Consider the following 14,803-nt stretch of genomic DNA (forward strand, 5'->3'; position numbering starts at 1 on the left):
TGCGACCAAAGAACTCACTGCCCAGAATTCAGGGGCAGGAGAACAATGGCATCAAAACCTACAGATTCCAATCACCTACAGAACACAAGGGGTAAGACATTACTGGCAAGCTCAAGGGAAAAAACAAAAAAACAACACATTATTTTAGTCAGAATTCACTTTCTATGACAGGATAACAAAACATGACTGTCTTTGATTCAGAGCACTAAATCATATATTTCAAAATGGGGTTATGATCATCTCTAAGGAACACACACAGAATTCACATGCTATAGTGAGCTGGCCCTCACTGATGAAAACAGATAATTTTTATGGTCCTGTAAGGTGCTTTACATGGGAATACAGCTTTTGAAGAGTAAGTAAATTACTCCTTTATAAAAATGATCTATTTCCAATTGCTTTTTTTCCCTAAGAGACAAAATCATAACTTAAGTTCCTAACTCACTGAAATAGAAATAAAAACTTTCTGTAACAATAATTTGTTTTTCCTTGGGATACTGCATAGCTTTAATTACTGTATCCATAGCAGTCTAGATGTCAATTAGAGACAGCAGCTCTGACAGTGTGTTAGAAAACCATTAACACCATGACTCAGTACTCTAGAGACTCCAGCACAAGTTGTGATTTCCCATAAAATCTAAGGAAAGTGGGTAAACAACAATTCATGAAACACAGAAACTTGGTTTAAGCCCCCACTTTTAAATTCCTTATACAGCCAAAATAGCTGTAACTCCAGTGACCACGGTGGAAACACTTGGAATCTGTTTGCATATTTATGGTACACTTTTCCTATGGAGGCAGATATTCTTGCTGAAGGTCCTGCCTGTTTTTATTTATGAAAGATTATGACCTCAACATGAAGCAAGACATGGTTATTGTCCTACACAGGATTTACCTCAGCTGCATTTGAGCTACCTTTCCCCTGTGACAGGACCCAAGAAGTTAATTCAATCACCTCTTACAAAGAGTAGGAACATGAACTGGAATCCTGAGACAGTCATAAATCCTAGCCTTGGATACAGGAACAGCAAAGAATTAAAAATATTTGAATCTTGTTATTTTGAAAATTCCCTTAATCCTTTTAAATGCCCTATATCACTCCTTTCTCTAACCCAGAGGAATTACTTAATCTCATAAAAATTCCATTTCTTTTGAAAAGCTATTATGTTGGGTGGGGTTTTTTTTCTTTTAACAATTAAAAAGAGCATTTTGTACAGTTCCTAAACTTTATCTAGTCCATTCTGTGTTCTTTCTGCTGAATTCTTAGCATAAAAATACATTTTCTTATTTTCAGTTTCAACGTTCCTGAGTCTTCATCTTTCTGACCACTGACAACTTCAGCCTGCCTGTTTCTTACAGGGAGTTTATTGAAATAACCCTAATCTGAAGGGGGAAAAAATATTCTTTCTCAAAATAAAAACAAACAAAAAAAAAAATAGGAGCTTTATATTTTATTGCAGGTGAGGGAAAACACTTATTTATTTATTTTTAAATTTCTCTATAGAGAATTGTCCTGCTGAGTTCTGTCAAAACAATGTTTGCTATGTGGGACTTTTCCAAATCCCTTCTTGTGCTAAGATACAGTTCAGAGTGCTTGTAGGGTGATTGCGTTCACATAACATGGCAGAGCTTTGCTTCTCTCAACACTACACATCCGACTCACAGGCACTTTCCGTTTCTAGAAGTCACCAGTCTATAAAATTCTGTGCTGTTGTTACCTCTAAAGTGTATTTTTCATACTCCACATGCTGCTAGCATGGAGTGACTCCAGCTAATTTCCCCATTTATGTATCACAAAAATATTCTTGGCACCATCAGCCTGGATCAGACTTTGGCCACCCCCAGGACTTGTTCCTTCAGCTCTGTTTGTAGCTAGTTTTCTATAACTGTAAGTCATAACTACCCCATTGTTCTTGGCATACCTCTGTACAGCGCTTCTTACAGAAGAGAATATGTTTAGATGTGTTACAGTGTCTCTGAGTTTAATGGCAATATCCAAGTGTCTGCTGGAAGACTGAGGTAAGCAAAGGTGGAGAAATATCAAACTCCCCATGAAGAAAACAGCATTGTATTTTGAGACAGTATGCCAATTACAATTATAACTTATTTACAATAAATAATTGCAGTCTGACCTGAAGGAAGAAGATTAGGGAAAAAGACTGAATCTCAATTCCTTTTTATTTCTGATTTTACTCCTGGGTTCAGCAGACCTCACCCTCCTTCCTCCCATAAACAAAAACAAAACAAAACAAAGTGAGATGTGACACATAATGACTGTAGGTTATTGTATTTTTCTTCTTTTCGTAGAACTCTATTAGGCTAGAAGCAAAACTACAGTACACAGAGACAACTACTAGATGGCAACCAAAAGATAGATTTTTTTTAAAATCTGTTGGTGAGCAGAGTCATTAATGTCTCCACTCCCAACAGGGTACCACACACCAGAAACATTATACCACAGCCTTCATATCATTGCCATACCTACAGCAGAACAAAGTCAACCATGCTAAACAAATTCATATTTACAGCTTTCAGCAGTCCTCCCAAAGGGTAGAGGATTCCAGTCATTTCCATCATGACGAAGCAGCAGTCCAGTAAGTACAGTCACATGGCTACTGCAAACATGGCCATCCATTCAAAATGATGGCTGCAGAAACACTGTCATGATTTACCACGCTCCAGGTACACAAATTTGCAAATACCTCAAGAAATATATCTCAAATTTCCACATTCATTCTACAAATTCCATAGGAATATTACCTGGGTTTAAAAGTGAGCCTTTAAGTATCTTCAGAGCCTCAAAGGAAAGTGCAGCTGCTGCCTCAGAACCATTTAATCACTCCAGTGTGGATGATGGAGTGCACCACTTACCGCTGAACTGGGAAGGAAAGGAAATCTAAGTGGTCCTCGCCCTTAAAAGCCATATTTATCCTGTTCTCATGTGCACGTCTCCATGGGCTGGAATCTAGAAAGAAAACAGTCATTTAGTAAATCTAGGAAAACTCAGACACCTTCAGCCCAGGCTGGCATGGCATTTTCCTGCTCTCCTGTGGAGAGAACTCATGAAAACAAACAAAAAGTCTCCTTTTCCACAACTCCAGCAGTTAACTGAGGCCATTAAGTACATTTCACAGCATAAACAATGTAGGCTTTGCATATTCCTGAAGATCCTGGACTGCTGCACAGGTCAGAGCCATCTGGGTTGAGCATTTGTGAGTTAGTATTGAGGTATTATTTAGTCTCATTTATTTTATATTAACTTGAATGCTAGAGAAAATCTAATGAGTGTTATAGTAATTCTTCATGTTATTGTGTGAAAGATTGCAAGTGAGGTCCCTTCCAGCCCTAATTATTCTGCAATATGATTTCAGGATTGTTAAGTACTACATTTACAGAAAGGTCCTTGATGACTAAGTTACTGGAGTATTTGACCCCTCCAAAGGGGTCAATAAGACAATTTCATTTTTTAATACATTTTAAATGCTGCACACATCTTTCTCCTCCATGATTTCCCTTCATACCTAGTGACCAAGAGATGGATCCAAGCTTTATTGCACTAGAAAAAAAAAAAAAAAGGAGAAGGACTCCTCATTTTCACAAAAGGAAGACTTCTGCCTCTTTCCCTCTTCCTTTAATTAGCCTCTCTTACATTAGATCACTATCTACTATAGGTCAAAGCACATTCACAACAAAAATCACAGAGGATTTATTCTACAAAAAAAGGTGAAGTCATTTTCACTCACACACGGCTAAAAGAAAACTAAGGCAAAATATTTGAAGGAAAAGACTAAGCCATGACTCAGGAAGAAGAGGAAATGGATTCATTTGGACAAGGAGACAGGAACAGTGGGAAAATTATGCTTTCTTAGATGTGAAAAAAAAAACTTGGGATCAATGGATCTCACTCCTAGAGAAAATACTTTACACAGGAAATTACTGTTTGTGCCACCAGCTGAGGCAGAGTGGTTTTGATGTAGCTGCTTGTGAAATTCTGCTATTTGGTTATTTGGCTGCATTGTGCAAGCTGAGTCAGCTAGCATTCAAGATATTTGCCACCCCAAATTGCTCTTAATTGACAGAGAGTGGTCCTCATTCCCTTTCCTAGCAAACTGATCTCATTACTAATTCATGGCCTTGTTTTTTCCCCAAGATCTCACAAACACGTCCTGAGCACATAAAAGTATTGCAACCAACATTCACATGCTCTGTCCACTGTCAGCTCCAGATTGCTCTGTTGATGGCACCATCCTGTGTTCCTCTCTATCCCCAAGGTTTTCCTGGAAATAACAAATTTAATTTAATCCTTCTTTAGATGTATAGGCTATAGAAGATTGAAATACAGGAGAAGAATCTATTAAAAAAGCCAAAACCAGCACCAAAAAATCCCCACATTAAAAATAGTTGAATTGGTACTGAAGTCTCTGGTTTAAAAAGATTGCAGGTGTTTCATAGGTTTTGACTGGAGGTTCATATGCCCAAGCATATGTATTCTTCTGCTCCTGTGACACACCAAGATTTTAAAAACAAACTTATTTGGGGGGACAGGAGGAGGGAAATTTAAAGCATTTAGTGTACAATACACAGATTTCACTAACAAAGTGAATAAATGAGCTATCTTCATTTCCAGTAGTATAATATTTTCTCTTTTTTAAAGACATTTAAGATTACAAGATACAAACAATTGTACAATCACATTTACTGGAAACAGACAAATATCACCATAATCACTGTCTTCATTTGGAGGAGATAGCCTTAAAGCTGAACACATTCACAAAAAACCCTAATCTCCAAAATTAATTTTCCCTCCTAAATCTTGTCATTTAAAGGACAAAAACCTCCAATATTTTAGCCTGCAGAACAACAGATTTCATGGACACTAAACATCTCTTTCTGCTCAGCATTAGACTTGGATTTACCTTCTCATGCTACCAACACTAAATCAAATGTAAAGCTTCAGCTTCCTCTGGCGAGCTAAATCTACTTCACCATTAGCTCAGCCTACTACCAATTTCCACACATACAAATCAAAGCACCTGCTTGTACTCCATTACTTGTGATCAGTGACATGATGTACACAGACATAAATTAGATTATTGCATGTCCTTGTTCCCCATAAATTAGAAACCTGACAAAAATGCAAGTTTTTATATGCTGCCTTCCCACAAAGCACACTTTTATATTATGTCTGAGAGCCTGTAAAAACATTATCAACTCCTACTTAGAGGTTACGTATGCTCCAGGAACAATAACAAAACGCTACAACAATATCTTAACCAAACTGTCTGGCTGGAGATTATGATTAGATATTAGCTCAAATCTTTAATCCTAAATTAATGCTGGCAACATGAGGAAATTCTCTGCCCTGGCATTTTGCCAGGGGATCCACTGTACCCCCAGGATCACAGGAGAGGTTGGAACAGCAGTGATTTGTGGCACAGGCTTCTGGTCCTGCTTAGAATGCCTCCTCCACCTGCTGGGCAATTACAGATGGCAGATATTGCTCAGATTCCAGTGCTCTCATTCCTCTTTCCAGGTAAGAACAAAACAACTGTACTTCCTAGTAAAGACTAGGAGAGGGCTGATGAGTCCTTCTCTTTAGCTGATTCTGCTTTTTATTTGAGTCCACAACACACGATGAGCTCTAATCAGCACTCCTAAAAGCAAAGTCCTCTACTCGAGCTGACTGTGGAGATGTTATACATGCACTTACTTTTATTAAGTATATATATGATAACAGATAACATTATTGGACTTCTGTTGGAGAGTCTAATATTTTTTTCCACTGAAAATACTTATTTCCATGACTAATGATTAGACCCACAGCTCGTCAGAGTTGCTGTCCAGATAAATTTGAACAAAAAAGACAAACCAAAAACCCACTGCTTGTACTTTGCAGCATTGGTCATTTTGGTAGAAGCCTGAGTGACACACTGAAAGAATAAAATTGTATTCTTGGACTATTATGAAGCCTTTTATTTAACACCTATATAGGGCTTGACATCTGCACACAGCCTTGTATCAGTGTAAATGCTGACTTACAATTTGTTTGACTCCTCTGGTAGGTAGCTGCACATGCATGTGGAATTCCATGTACTCAAGGCAGCAGGCTTTGTGTCCTGCATTTTTCTCTTTGTGATTCCAACACTGAATTAGGTTTCCAGATGTTATTTCCTCCAGGAATAGATGCAGATAGGCAGAGGACAAACTACATTTCAATCCCATGCAATACAGCCAGCCAAAAGCTTTTTTCAGAGGGCAGGAGTTGAGAAGAGAATAAAGCATCACACCTGAAAGAGCATGAAAGCATTGCTCTCAGAAACCAGCAAAGTATCAGGAAAGGGCGAGACCTTCATGGCCAAAATTCCCAAATCCACACAAGCAGGAAGAGGGATCTTGCTCACAGACAGGCACCAGGCCTTGCCAAAAACTGACAGAGAACTAAAAACATCTTTAAAAAATGTCAAACAGCCCACCTGTAAAAGAGAGGAGGAGAAGCCTCATACCAGCTTGAGGGTAACCCTGTGCAGCACCTCATCAGCAGAGTGGTGCAGCTGGCAGCTCTCATCCCACTGCTCCAGGACAAACCCCTCCTGCCCTACAAGAACTCCTTGCTGGGAGCCACCTGTTGCTCCAGCCTGTTTAGTAATGGAGAGCACCTTCTACAAAACCACAGTGCTTTTTAGCACCCTTCAAAATATGTTATTTCTGCTAAGAAAGCAAATTGCAACTCATAGAATCTCCCAGTTTAAATTTCTTCTCCATGATTCAACGTGTTAGCTTACATTTAACAAACTAGATATTAGGAGGGTTTTAGCGTAAGGATTCTTTTAGGAACAACAGCATGCCCAAAAGTAGCATGGTAACAGCATGTTTTCCAGGTGAACTCAGCATGATTCACTTTCTTCTACTGATGGCCCTAAAGTTCTCTATCACAAAATTATGTCCTTAATAATTAAGCCCTGAAACTTCAGACAATTAAATTCACATTTTCAAGCTCATTCATGTCACACATGTTCACCCTTGCAAAGGCTCAAATCAAAAGGCAAATCCATGAACTTTCACCACACCCTTTCTAACCCCTAACATCATAATTTCAACACTAAAAATACCTTAAAATAAGGTCAATCAAGAGCATAATTTCTCTTACAGAAATAGAGAGTAATCCACACATCTAGCCTCTGACTATTAATAATCATCTGAATTAGAAGAGCATGTTACCTATAAGCAATATGGTTAACCTGAGAATAAGAAGTTATTAGCTAAAAGTCATTTCAGACCAGATATTCCTTGATTAATATGAACAGTTCCTGTCTGCACTAAAGCACAATCTCTTTTCTGCCAAACAGTGCTTGCCCTTATTTTACAATTCTGGGAGTCTGGGAATCATTAGTTATTATTCTCCTATACACAGAATAACTGTTAATGGAATGCCACAAATCAAACTAAGAGCAAAATTCTGACAGCATTTATGTGAGAGGTCAGAAAGTAAATACATACATTCTGTCCTTCAGCAACACATCCAGCCCATCAGAAGTTTTTCCACACTAACCATTTAAAGACTCAAGATCCTGTGTCATTCTGCATTATAAGAGGCTTACATGGGCATGAATTAATTACAATTGTAAGAGCCAACTCAAAATTAAGCTGGGTGTCACAAATCTAAGAAACCATAAAACCAGGAGCAAAAATAATGAAGAGCCCTTCGAGCAGCGCATTGAAATGGGTTGTATTAGCATGGGATCACATACACAGATCTATGGACCACACTCCTAGAATGCAAAATTAAAACTAGGAGGGAGAATTGGGAAAAGGCACTACCTGTGGCATTCATTCATGGCAGCGGCTCAATAATCAGAGAGGAAGCTCTGCTGAAAGTTTATGCCTTGCACTCCAAGTATAATCTGAAGCATAAATTTATTTTCAGTCACAGGGGGGTTTTATTTTAACGGCATATTTCTTCCCCTCTTTTCTCTCTACTTTCTGCAGAGAGAGGATGTCATTTTAAATTACTCTCTGTATTTGAAAATATTCCTTCTAATATATCATAAAACAGTTTGTTTTGGAAGGGACCTTAAAGATCATCTAGTTCCAACCCCTCCCTGGGTTTCAGTAGGGTTACCTTCCACTAAATCAGGTTGCCCACAACCTCATCAAACCTGTCTTGATTATATACACATACAAAAAAAATATACAGCCATCTGTTTATTAAACTATTTTCTTAATACTTCACTTATATTTTCATAATTGTAAAAATATGTCTTAATATATATTCGTTATAAATTGCTATTACTTTAAATGGTTTTGGAGTATAAATTATAATATATATGGAGGTTTGGAGAGTGTGTGCATATATACACACACATCTGATGTAGTTATTAATGCAAACTCAAGTTTGTGCTGTTTTTTCTTCTGGATACTTCCCATTTTAGTCTTGTTTTACACATCTGTGCCTTGGAATATCCAGGGAGATGGAGAGGGAGAAACAAAAATGATCTACCTCAGTCAAATAGGCCATTCTGAAAACTACAGGCAAGGAATATTATTGTGTAGATCTTGAGGGTGGAAGAAAAAAAGAAATCTGAAGCCAGTATCATTTCTCTGCATACAGAGAAATTCCTTAATTAACTTTCTGGTTTGTGGGTTTTTGTTTTAAAAAAACCTCCTTGTACGTTAAAAAAAATAGTTTATGATGTCCACTAGGCAAAATCCTGCTTTGAAAGCAAGATGTATGGGACTGCTCCTTCCATTTCTTTATTTTAGATAGTGGATCATATGAAAAACACTAAGTAGAGCATATTTATCTAGGTAATTCAGCTTTCTCCAAGATTAAAAGTGGAGGATATCAATCATCACAGGTGCCACAGCAAGTCCTTTGGCCAAGGCATGAGTTTTCTTACAATGCATCTTTAACAGGTGTTCCCATTCAAATACAAAATATCTGGGAAAATGGAGCTTCCATCAGCATAGATTACATTATGAAAATGTTTAAAATAAGGAGATAAAGAGTGGCATAACAGATTTGATGACTTCTTTTCACCCACTCCCCTTCAAAATCATTTTAGGCAACAGGCCACTGGAACAGACACTTGGCATCTTTTGGGTTTTTTAAATCTTATCAAAGTCTCTAAGATCTCCCTTTCTGCAAGGGACACACCAATTTCCGTAGCTGGCAATATTACGGGAACAAACTGATTAGTGGTCACATTTCTAGCAATTAGCATTTTAGAGGCAGTTTCACTGGAAAACAATTTACTTTTGAGGTTCAGGAACCGAATAAGAAGTGTCAGGTTGGGCCACTCCAGAGCTATATTTTACCTTTTATGTGGTGGAGAATAATCAAGGTATAAAGTGTTTCTTGGTTCTCAGGGCAGCAGTAATGCAAGCTGCTACCATGTAATTTTGGGGTGTCCAATGGACCAGGCTGCTCAGAGCCCCATCCAACCTGGCCTTGAACATTTACAGGGATGAGGCATCCACAGCTTCTCTGGGCAACAGCTCCAAACCTCCCAGTAAAGACTTTTATCCCAATATTTAATATAAACATCTTCTAGAGCCATCATGCCTTCTCCTGGTACCATGCAACTTATAGAATCTCCCTCTCCAGCTCTCTTTTAGGCCTCCTTCCAGTATTGGAAGGCTGCTCTAAGGTCTCCCCAGAGCTGCTCTCCTCCAGGCTGAAGAATCCCAATTCCCTCAGCCTCTCCTAACAGGAGAGGTGTTCCATTCCTGGGACAGTCTTTGTGGAGCTCCTCTGGATTCACTCCAGCAGGTCTGTATCCTTCCTGTGCTGGGAACCCCAGCGTGGTATTAGAGGTCAGAGGTTTGTTTTGCTGACAATAAATGACCTCAAGTGAAATTGCCCTGCTTTGGTCTCATTTACCCCTGACACCATAGCCAGGATTTCATCTCCATGTAGAGAGATCAGAAATAAAAGAGCTGTTCTTTCAACTGTGCAGGGCACAAGAGAAAATGGGAGATTTTAGCAACTTAGAGTGTACAAATGTAGAAGTGTAGAAGAAATGCCCACAGAACATCCAACTTTTCTGTTATTAGATAACATGACTCTCTCAAGTGTAATGAAATTGAAGTTAAGATTCATTATTTCCCTTACAAACAAGCAAAAATTCCAAAAGGATCTTAACATGAAAAGAAATTTTAAAATAAGTCATTTCTCTACTGAGGCATAAAATAAAGAAAAAATAATTTACTAGCCCAAAGGTAAACATAATACAAGTAAAAACTGAAACCGAATATTTGAGAGCTTAATACTGTAAACAAGTACATAGAGAAGATAACACTGTATTTAACCATTTCAAAGGAAAGGAATAGAGACCTACACAAATAACTCACTGCAATGAAACATGACTATATTTGCACATCCCTGTGTACAAACCATTACCTGTAATGAAAGGATTTCTTCCTAATAGTCATTTCTGTTAGTCAGACAGGAAGTCTAAAAGACATCTTTATTTACATTTATATTCCTCAAAAAGAAAAGCAAATCTGACATTTTAACAGAGAGGAGCAAAACAATATTATTAATTCAGGTCATAGTAAAGGCTATATTGGACTAGAATCACAAGGCATTGCATGGTAAACAGTGGTCATATTTTCACAATATTTTCCAGTGATGATTAAGTTTATCATTTCACAGAGTTAATATCAGATTTGCTCTTTTGTGGTCATAACTCCAAAAACGTTAAGTCCAGCTTTAGACCAGTGCAGATAAAAAGACATTTATCTAAAAATAAGACAATCACAGAAGGCCACAAACAGCTAATCTCTAGCCCTTAAATCACTTCTCTATTTTAATTACTAATAAACTTCCTACTTCTTTCAATCAACTTCAGCATAATTTTTTCACCTTTCTACAACATATTAGGCAAAAGAAAAACAAGAACAACAGAGAACTACAGAAAAGTTAAAAGGGAAGTAGGTGAGAGAGATCAAAGTTCTTGCCTGCTGCTATGGTAAACTCAACAGAAAGCAAGAGCAGGAGATCCAGTTGGGAAACAAGCACACGAGATGAACCAACATACCAAAGAAAATGTAATACACATGTGGTTATGCTACATATTTTCAAGGATCCCATCCCTCTTCATGCTCATTGCAAGTTCTGCTTTCAAGTCTACCTTTTTCAAGTCTACCTTTTCTAGATAGACACAGTAAATCCAGTAGAAAAATTTCCTGAAAGCTGAAAAAAAGTCCAAGTACGTTGTGAAATTACCTATACACTAAAAAACAAGAACATGGAGCCTACAGCAAAATTTGAGCATAGTTTCTATTTCTTGCTTCTTCAATTTAATTAACTCCAATTAGCACCTCCAGACAGCCTGTCAGCAAACTATGCTACCTAGTCATTATAATTCTACACAAAGAAGTCATAAAGCAGCAGGGAGCTTTTTCTGTTTGTAAGGAGAAAATACTTCATTTATAATGTTGAACCATTGCCAAAGAGGATCCAATCATAGTTTCTTCTTCCTCTGTCCTTCACACACAAGAAAAAAGTGGAGAAGCCAAAAAGCTTTAACAATATCAAAGAAAGGGAATCCTCAGCAGGGCTAGAGGCAAAACTGCTCTGCGGGATTGTTGCCATATCTGGTGTCTCAGGGTGGGTGTAACATGAGCAGGGCACATCCAGAAACTCCCAGAAAACCCAAAGGCTCAGGGGACCTTTCCAGCCTGCTCACATTGCTTTTGCACCAGGGATCAAGTTGGGTGTGGGAGCAGAAAGTGCAAATCCTACTCAGGTCAGTGAGCTTCACTCAGCCTGTGTGCCCCAAGTTCTCCTGAGCCTGGGGCTGCTGAGCTCTGGAAGGCCAAGGTGGTATTCCCTGATGGAATGGCAGGTTTTGTAAAGATCACAGGAGATGCTGGATTGGAAGGGACCCCAAGGATTATCAAAGTCCAACTTTTGGTCCTCCACAGGACAATCCCCCAGAATCACACCGCGTGCCAAGAGCATTGTCCAAATTTTTCATGAACTCTGACAGGTTTGATTTTGCAAGCATTTCCCTGGAGAGCCTGCTCAGTGCCCAACATCCTCTGGTGAAGAACCTTTTGGATATCACCAACCTGAACCTCCCCTGACAACTTCAGGCCACTCCCTCAGGTCCTGTCAGAGGTCACCAGAGAGATCAGTGCCTGCCCCTCCTCTTACCCTCATAAGAAAGCTGTAGATTGTAATGAGGTTCATAGAACACAGACTATGATGAGTTGGAAGGGACCATCAGGATCGCCAAGTCCAACTTTTGACCCTGCACAGAACAGTTTTCTTTGGAGCTTTTTGAGTCTGGGTTTTGCTGATTTTTTGTTGACATTGTCACTGGTTTTGGTTTTTTTTTAATCTTTCCCCCCTTCCCAATTCACAGGCTGAGGTCTTAGCATGGAAGAGCCAAGGAGGAGACCACAGGCAAAATAATAACAAGAAATATAAGGAGAAGAGTAGTGTTGATTAGGAAGTTTGGACGTTGATGAGTGTGTGAACAATCATGCCACGCCCAACAATATTGCAGCTCAGTAGGGAGCTGTGCAATTTCAATTAAAAAGTGACTATATGTCACAGTACTTTTAATTACTAAACCCCCAAATTTGGCAGGTATAAGTGTCACACCCTGTATCTTCACTTGCACTTGTAACTCCCAGATAGGCAGCAAATCACCAAAGTCCAACGACTTCACGTCTATCAGCTGATGTTCAGTAACCCATTATGCAAGGATCTGGCACACAAGTTCTGAGTACACCATGAATTGCTATACAGTCTGTTCCAGGATGGCTGCATTGTTTGTTCCCATGATTTTCTAAAAATGGATATTAAAAGAAAAATTATTTTTTAAACTGTACAAATCTCCTTGCAGAACAGGCTTAGTGTTTTGATAAATATTTCCCATTATTATCATGAGGTTATAACAGTCTGTGATGGCACAAGTAGAGACACATATCAGAATTAGTTGGAAGGAAAAGTCCCAGAGTCCATTTTGCTATTAGCAGCCAAATCCAATGAATTTGTAATCATTAGGCTTAGGAGTGCTCAGATTCCAGACTTTATTTTTTCTCCCCACAGAAAAACATAGCAGTGACTATAGAGGGTTTTATCCATAATATTAGCTTGAGCTTTGCAGTTATTTATGACTATGCCACAGAACTTTGTTTCCCTGCAAGTCAAACAGAGGCACATTAGACTCACATTTGGAAAGCAGTCTGTTCACTCATTTCCAATGCAGGTCTCTGCACTATTAACCCTCCAGACACATGAGATTGGTAAGGACAAAGAAGTGTAAAAGTTCTCCATGAACTTCCATTTCCAGAAATTAGCATTGACCATTTCAGTTGCAAATGCACCAAAACTTAGAGGTCACATTGCTGATCTACTGCCCTGAAAATTTCAGTCTTCTGACCTGTTTATTTCTGTTGCTGCCTGTGATATGTGGGCAGGGGATCGGCTCATCTGCCATTTGCAAGAGTAGCTAAGAGAACTAAAAATCCCTCCAGAGAGCTCATTTCACTATTAAAACGTCAGCACTTTTCCATAGATAGTTCCATGATCAAGAGTTTCTTTTGTCTCCATTTTCCATTATCAGCCTCAGAAAACTCTGCCAATCTTCAAACACCCATCATCTACAATATTTCTGGTGCAACCTAAGGCAATAATTGGCCTCAGCAAGAAAACAGACACGTTCCTAACCCTGCAGGGTTACAGAGTGTACATCCCACCTGCAACTGTGGCTTTCATCATTTTCAGTGTGCCTACATTTAGAGATGCTGTCAACAACCCAGTTTTTACGTCAACTGGATCCAAGGTACTGCTTGTGCCAATTACACTCACATTATTTACCAGTAAATATCTGAGGGTCAGGCATGTCAACTATCTTGCTAGGTATTGCCAATGTCCACCCACTGATGTGTTTGGGCATCCCACAGGAAAAATCTGCCATTTGTGCAGTCAGGCACTGTCTGCCCCAGGAGCAGGAAAGGATGCCCACAGAGGTTTTTCTTTAGATTCACATTATCTGGACAAGACACAGAGCAAAGGTTTCAGGGAAATAGCCCATGACCTCTCTCAATCGGTGCCCAGGTGAAAGAAAAGGATCCTGAAGCCACATATCAGCTGTACTCATTGCCATGACTTGAATGTCACGTAGGCAATTTGAAGCTGATGTGCACGGCCCAGCTTTCCCAGCTTCTGTCAGTACAGACCTCATTGAGAAAACGGTCCCCAAAAGTACAACCAGCACTTGCACAGCCGACCCAACACCTGAAATATCTTAATTTATTTAAAGATAGAGTGCTGTGACCAGCAACATGTACATGCAAGGGAAAAAGTGACATCCCTAAATTGTAGGAAAAAAATTTAAATTACTGCAGTGGTAAATGTGAATCGGTTCTGAGACCCAGCTACCTAATTGTCCATTACGATATCAAAAAACAGATTCTTCTTTTAATCTAATAGCCTTCCAAAAGAGAACCCAAGAAAATGTTAGGCATTACTCATGGTAGAACTACAGGACAGAGCTTTCGACTCATGACTCATCCAATAAAAGGGAAAGCAGTTCATAAGCAAATTCTGAAAAGTTTCAAAGCACAAGATGAATTTACCTTTTAAAAAGAAGCATTTCAGTAAGATGGGGTGGAAAAAGAAATCACTTACAGGAAACATAGGGCAGTGGTTACATCCAGGGAATGAAAATACAGAAATCATCCTGCTTTACACAACAAGGTGCATCACCATCCTCTCGCAGCTATGCAGAAACTTATTTAGCCTCTCTCCCTACTCTGATAATGAAGTGATAATGGTCCAAATTCT

General features: G+C 38.9%; 1 protein-coding gene across 7 annotated transcripts in view; it reads right to left on the reverse strand.

Annotated features, from left to right (window-relative positions):
- Positions 1-14,803, reverse strand: part of INSC (INSC spindle orientation adaptor protein) — a 128,855-nt gene that overhangs the window by 86,723 nt on the left and 27,329 nt on the right. For 6 of the 7 annotated variants that reach the window (XM_074543393.1, XM_074543389.1, XM_026793190.2 and 3 more), the window contains exon 2: positions 2,872-2,965. In XM_074543393.1, coding sequence (XP_074399494.1) covers positions 2,872-2,924 — 53 coding nt within the window. In that variant the 5' untranslated portion in view covers positions 2,925-2,965. Of the gene's footprint in view, positions 1-2,871; positions 2,966-6,039; positions 6,248-14,803 lie in introns of those variants that run through there. The other variant, XM_074543394.1, reaches the window with a different exon arrangement.

Source organism: Zonotrichia albicollis, chromosome 6 (assembly GCF_047830755.1).
Source record: "Zonotrichia albicollis isolate bZonAlb1 chromosome 6, bZonAlb1.hap1, whole genome shotgun sequence".
Classification (NCBI taxonomy): domain Eukaryota; kingdom Metazoa; phylum Chordata; class Aves; order Passeriformes; family Passerellidae; genus Zonotrichia; species Zonotrichia albicollis.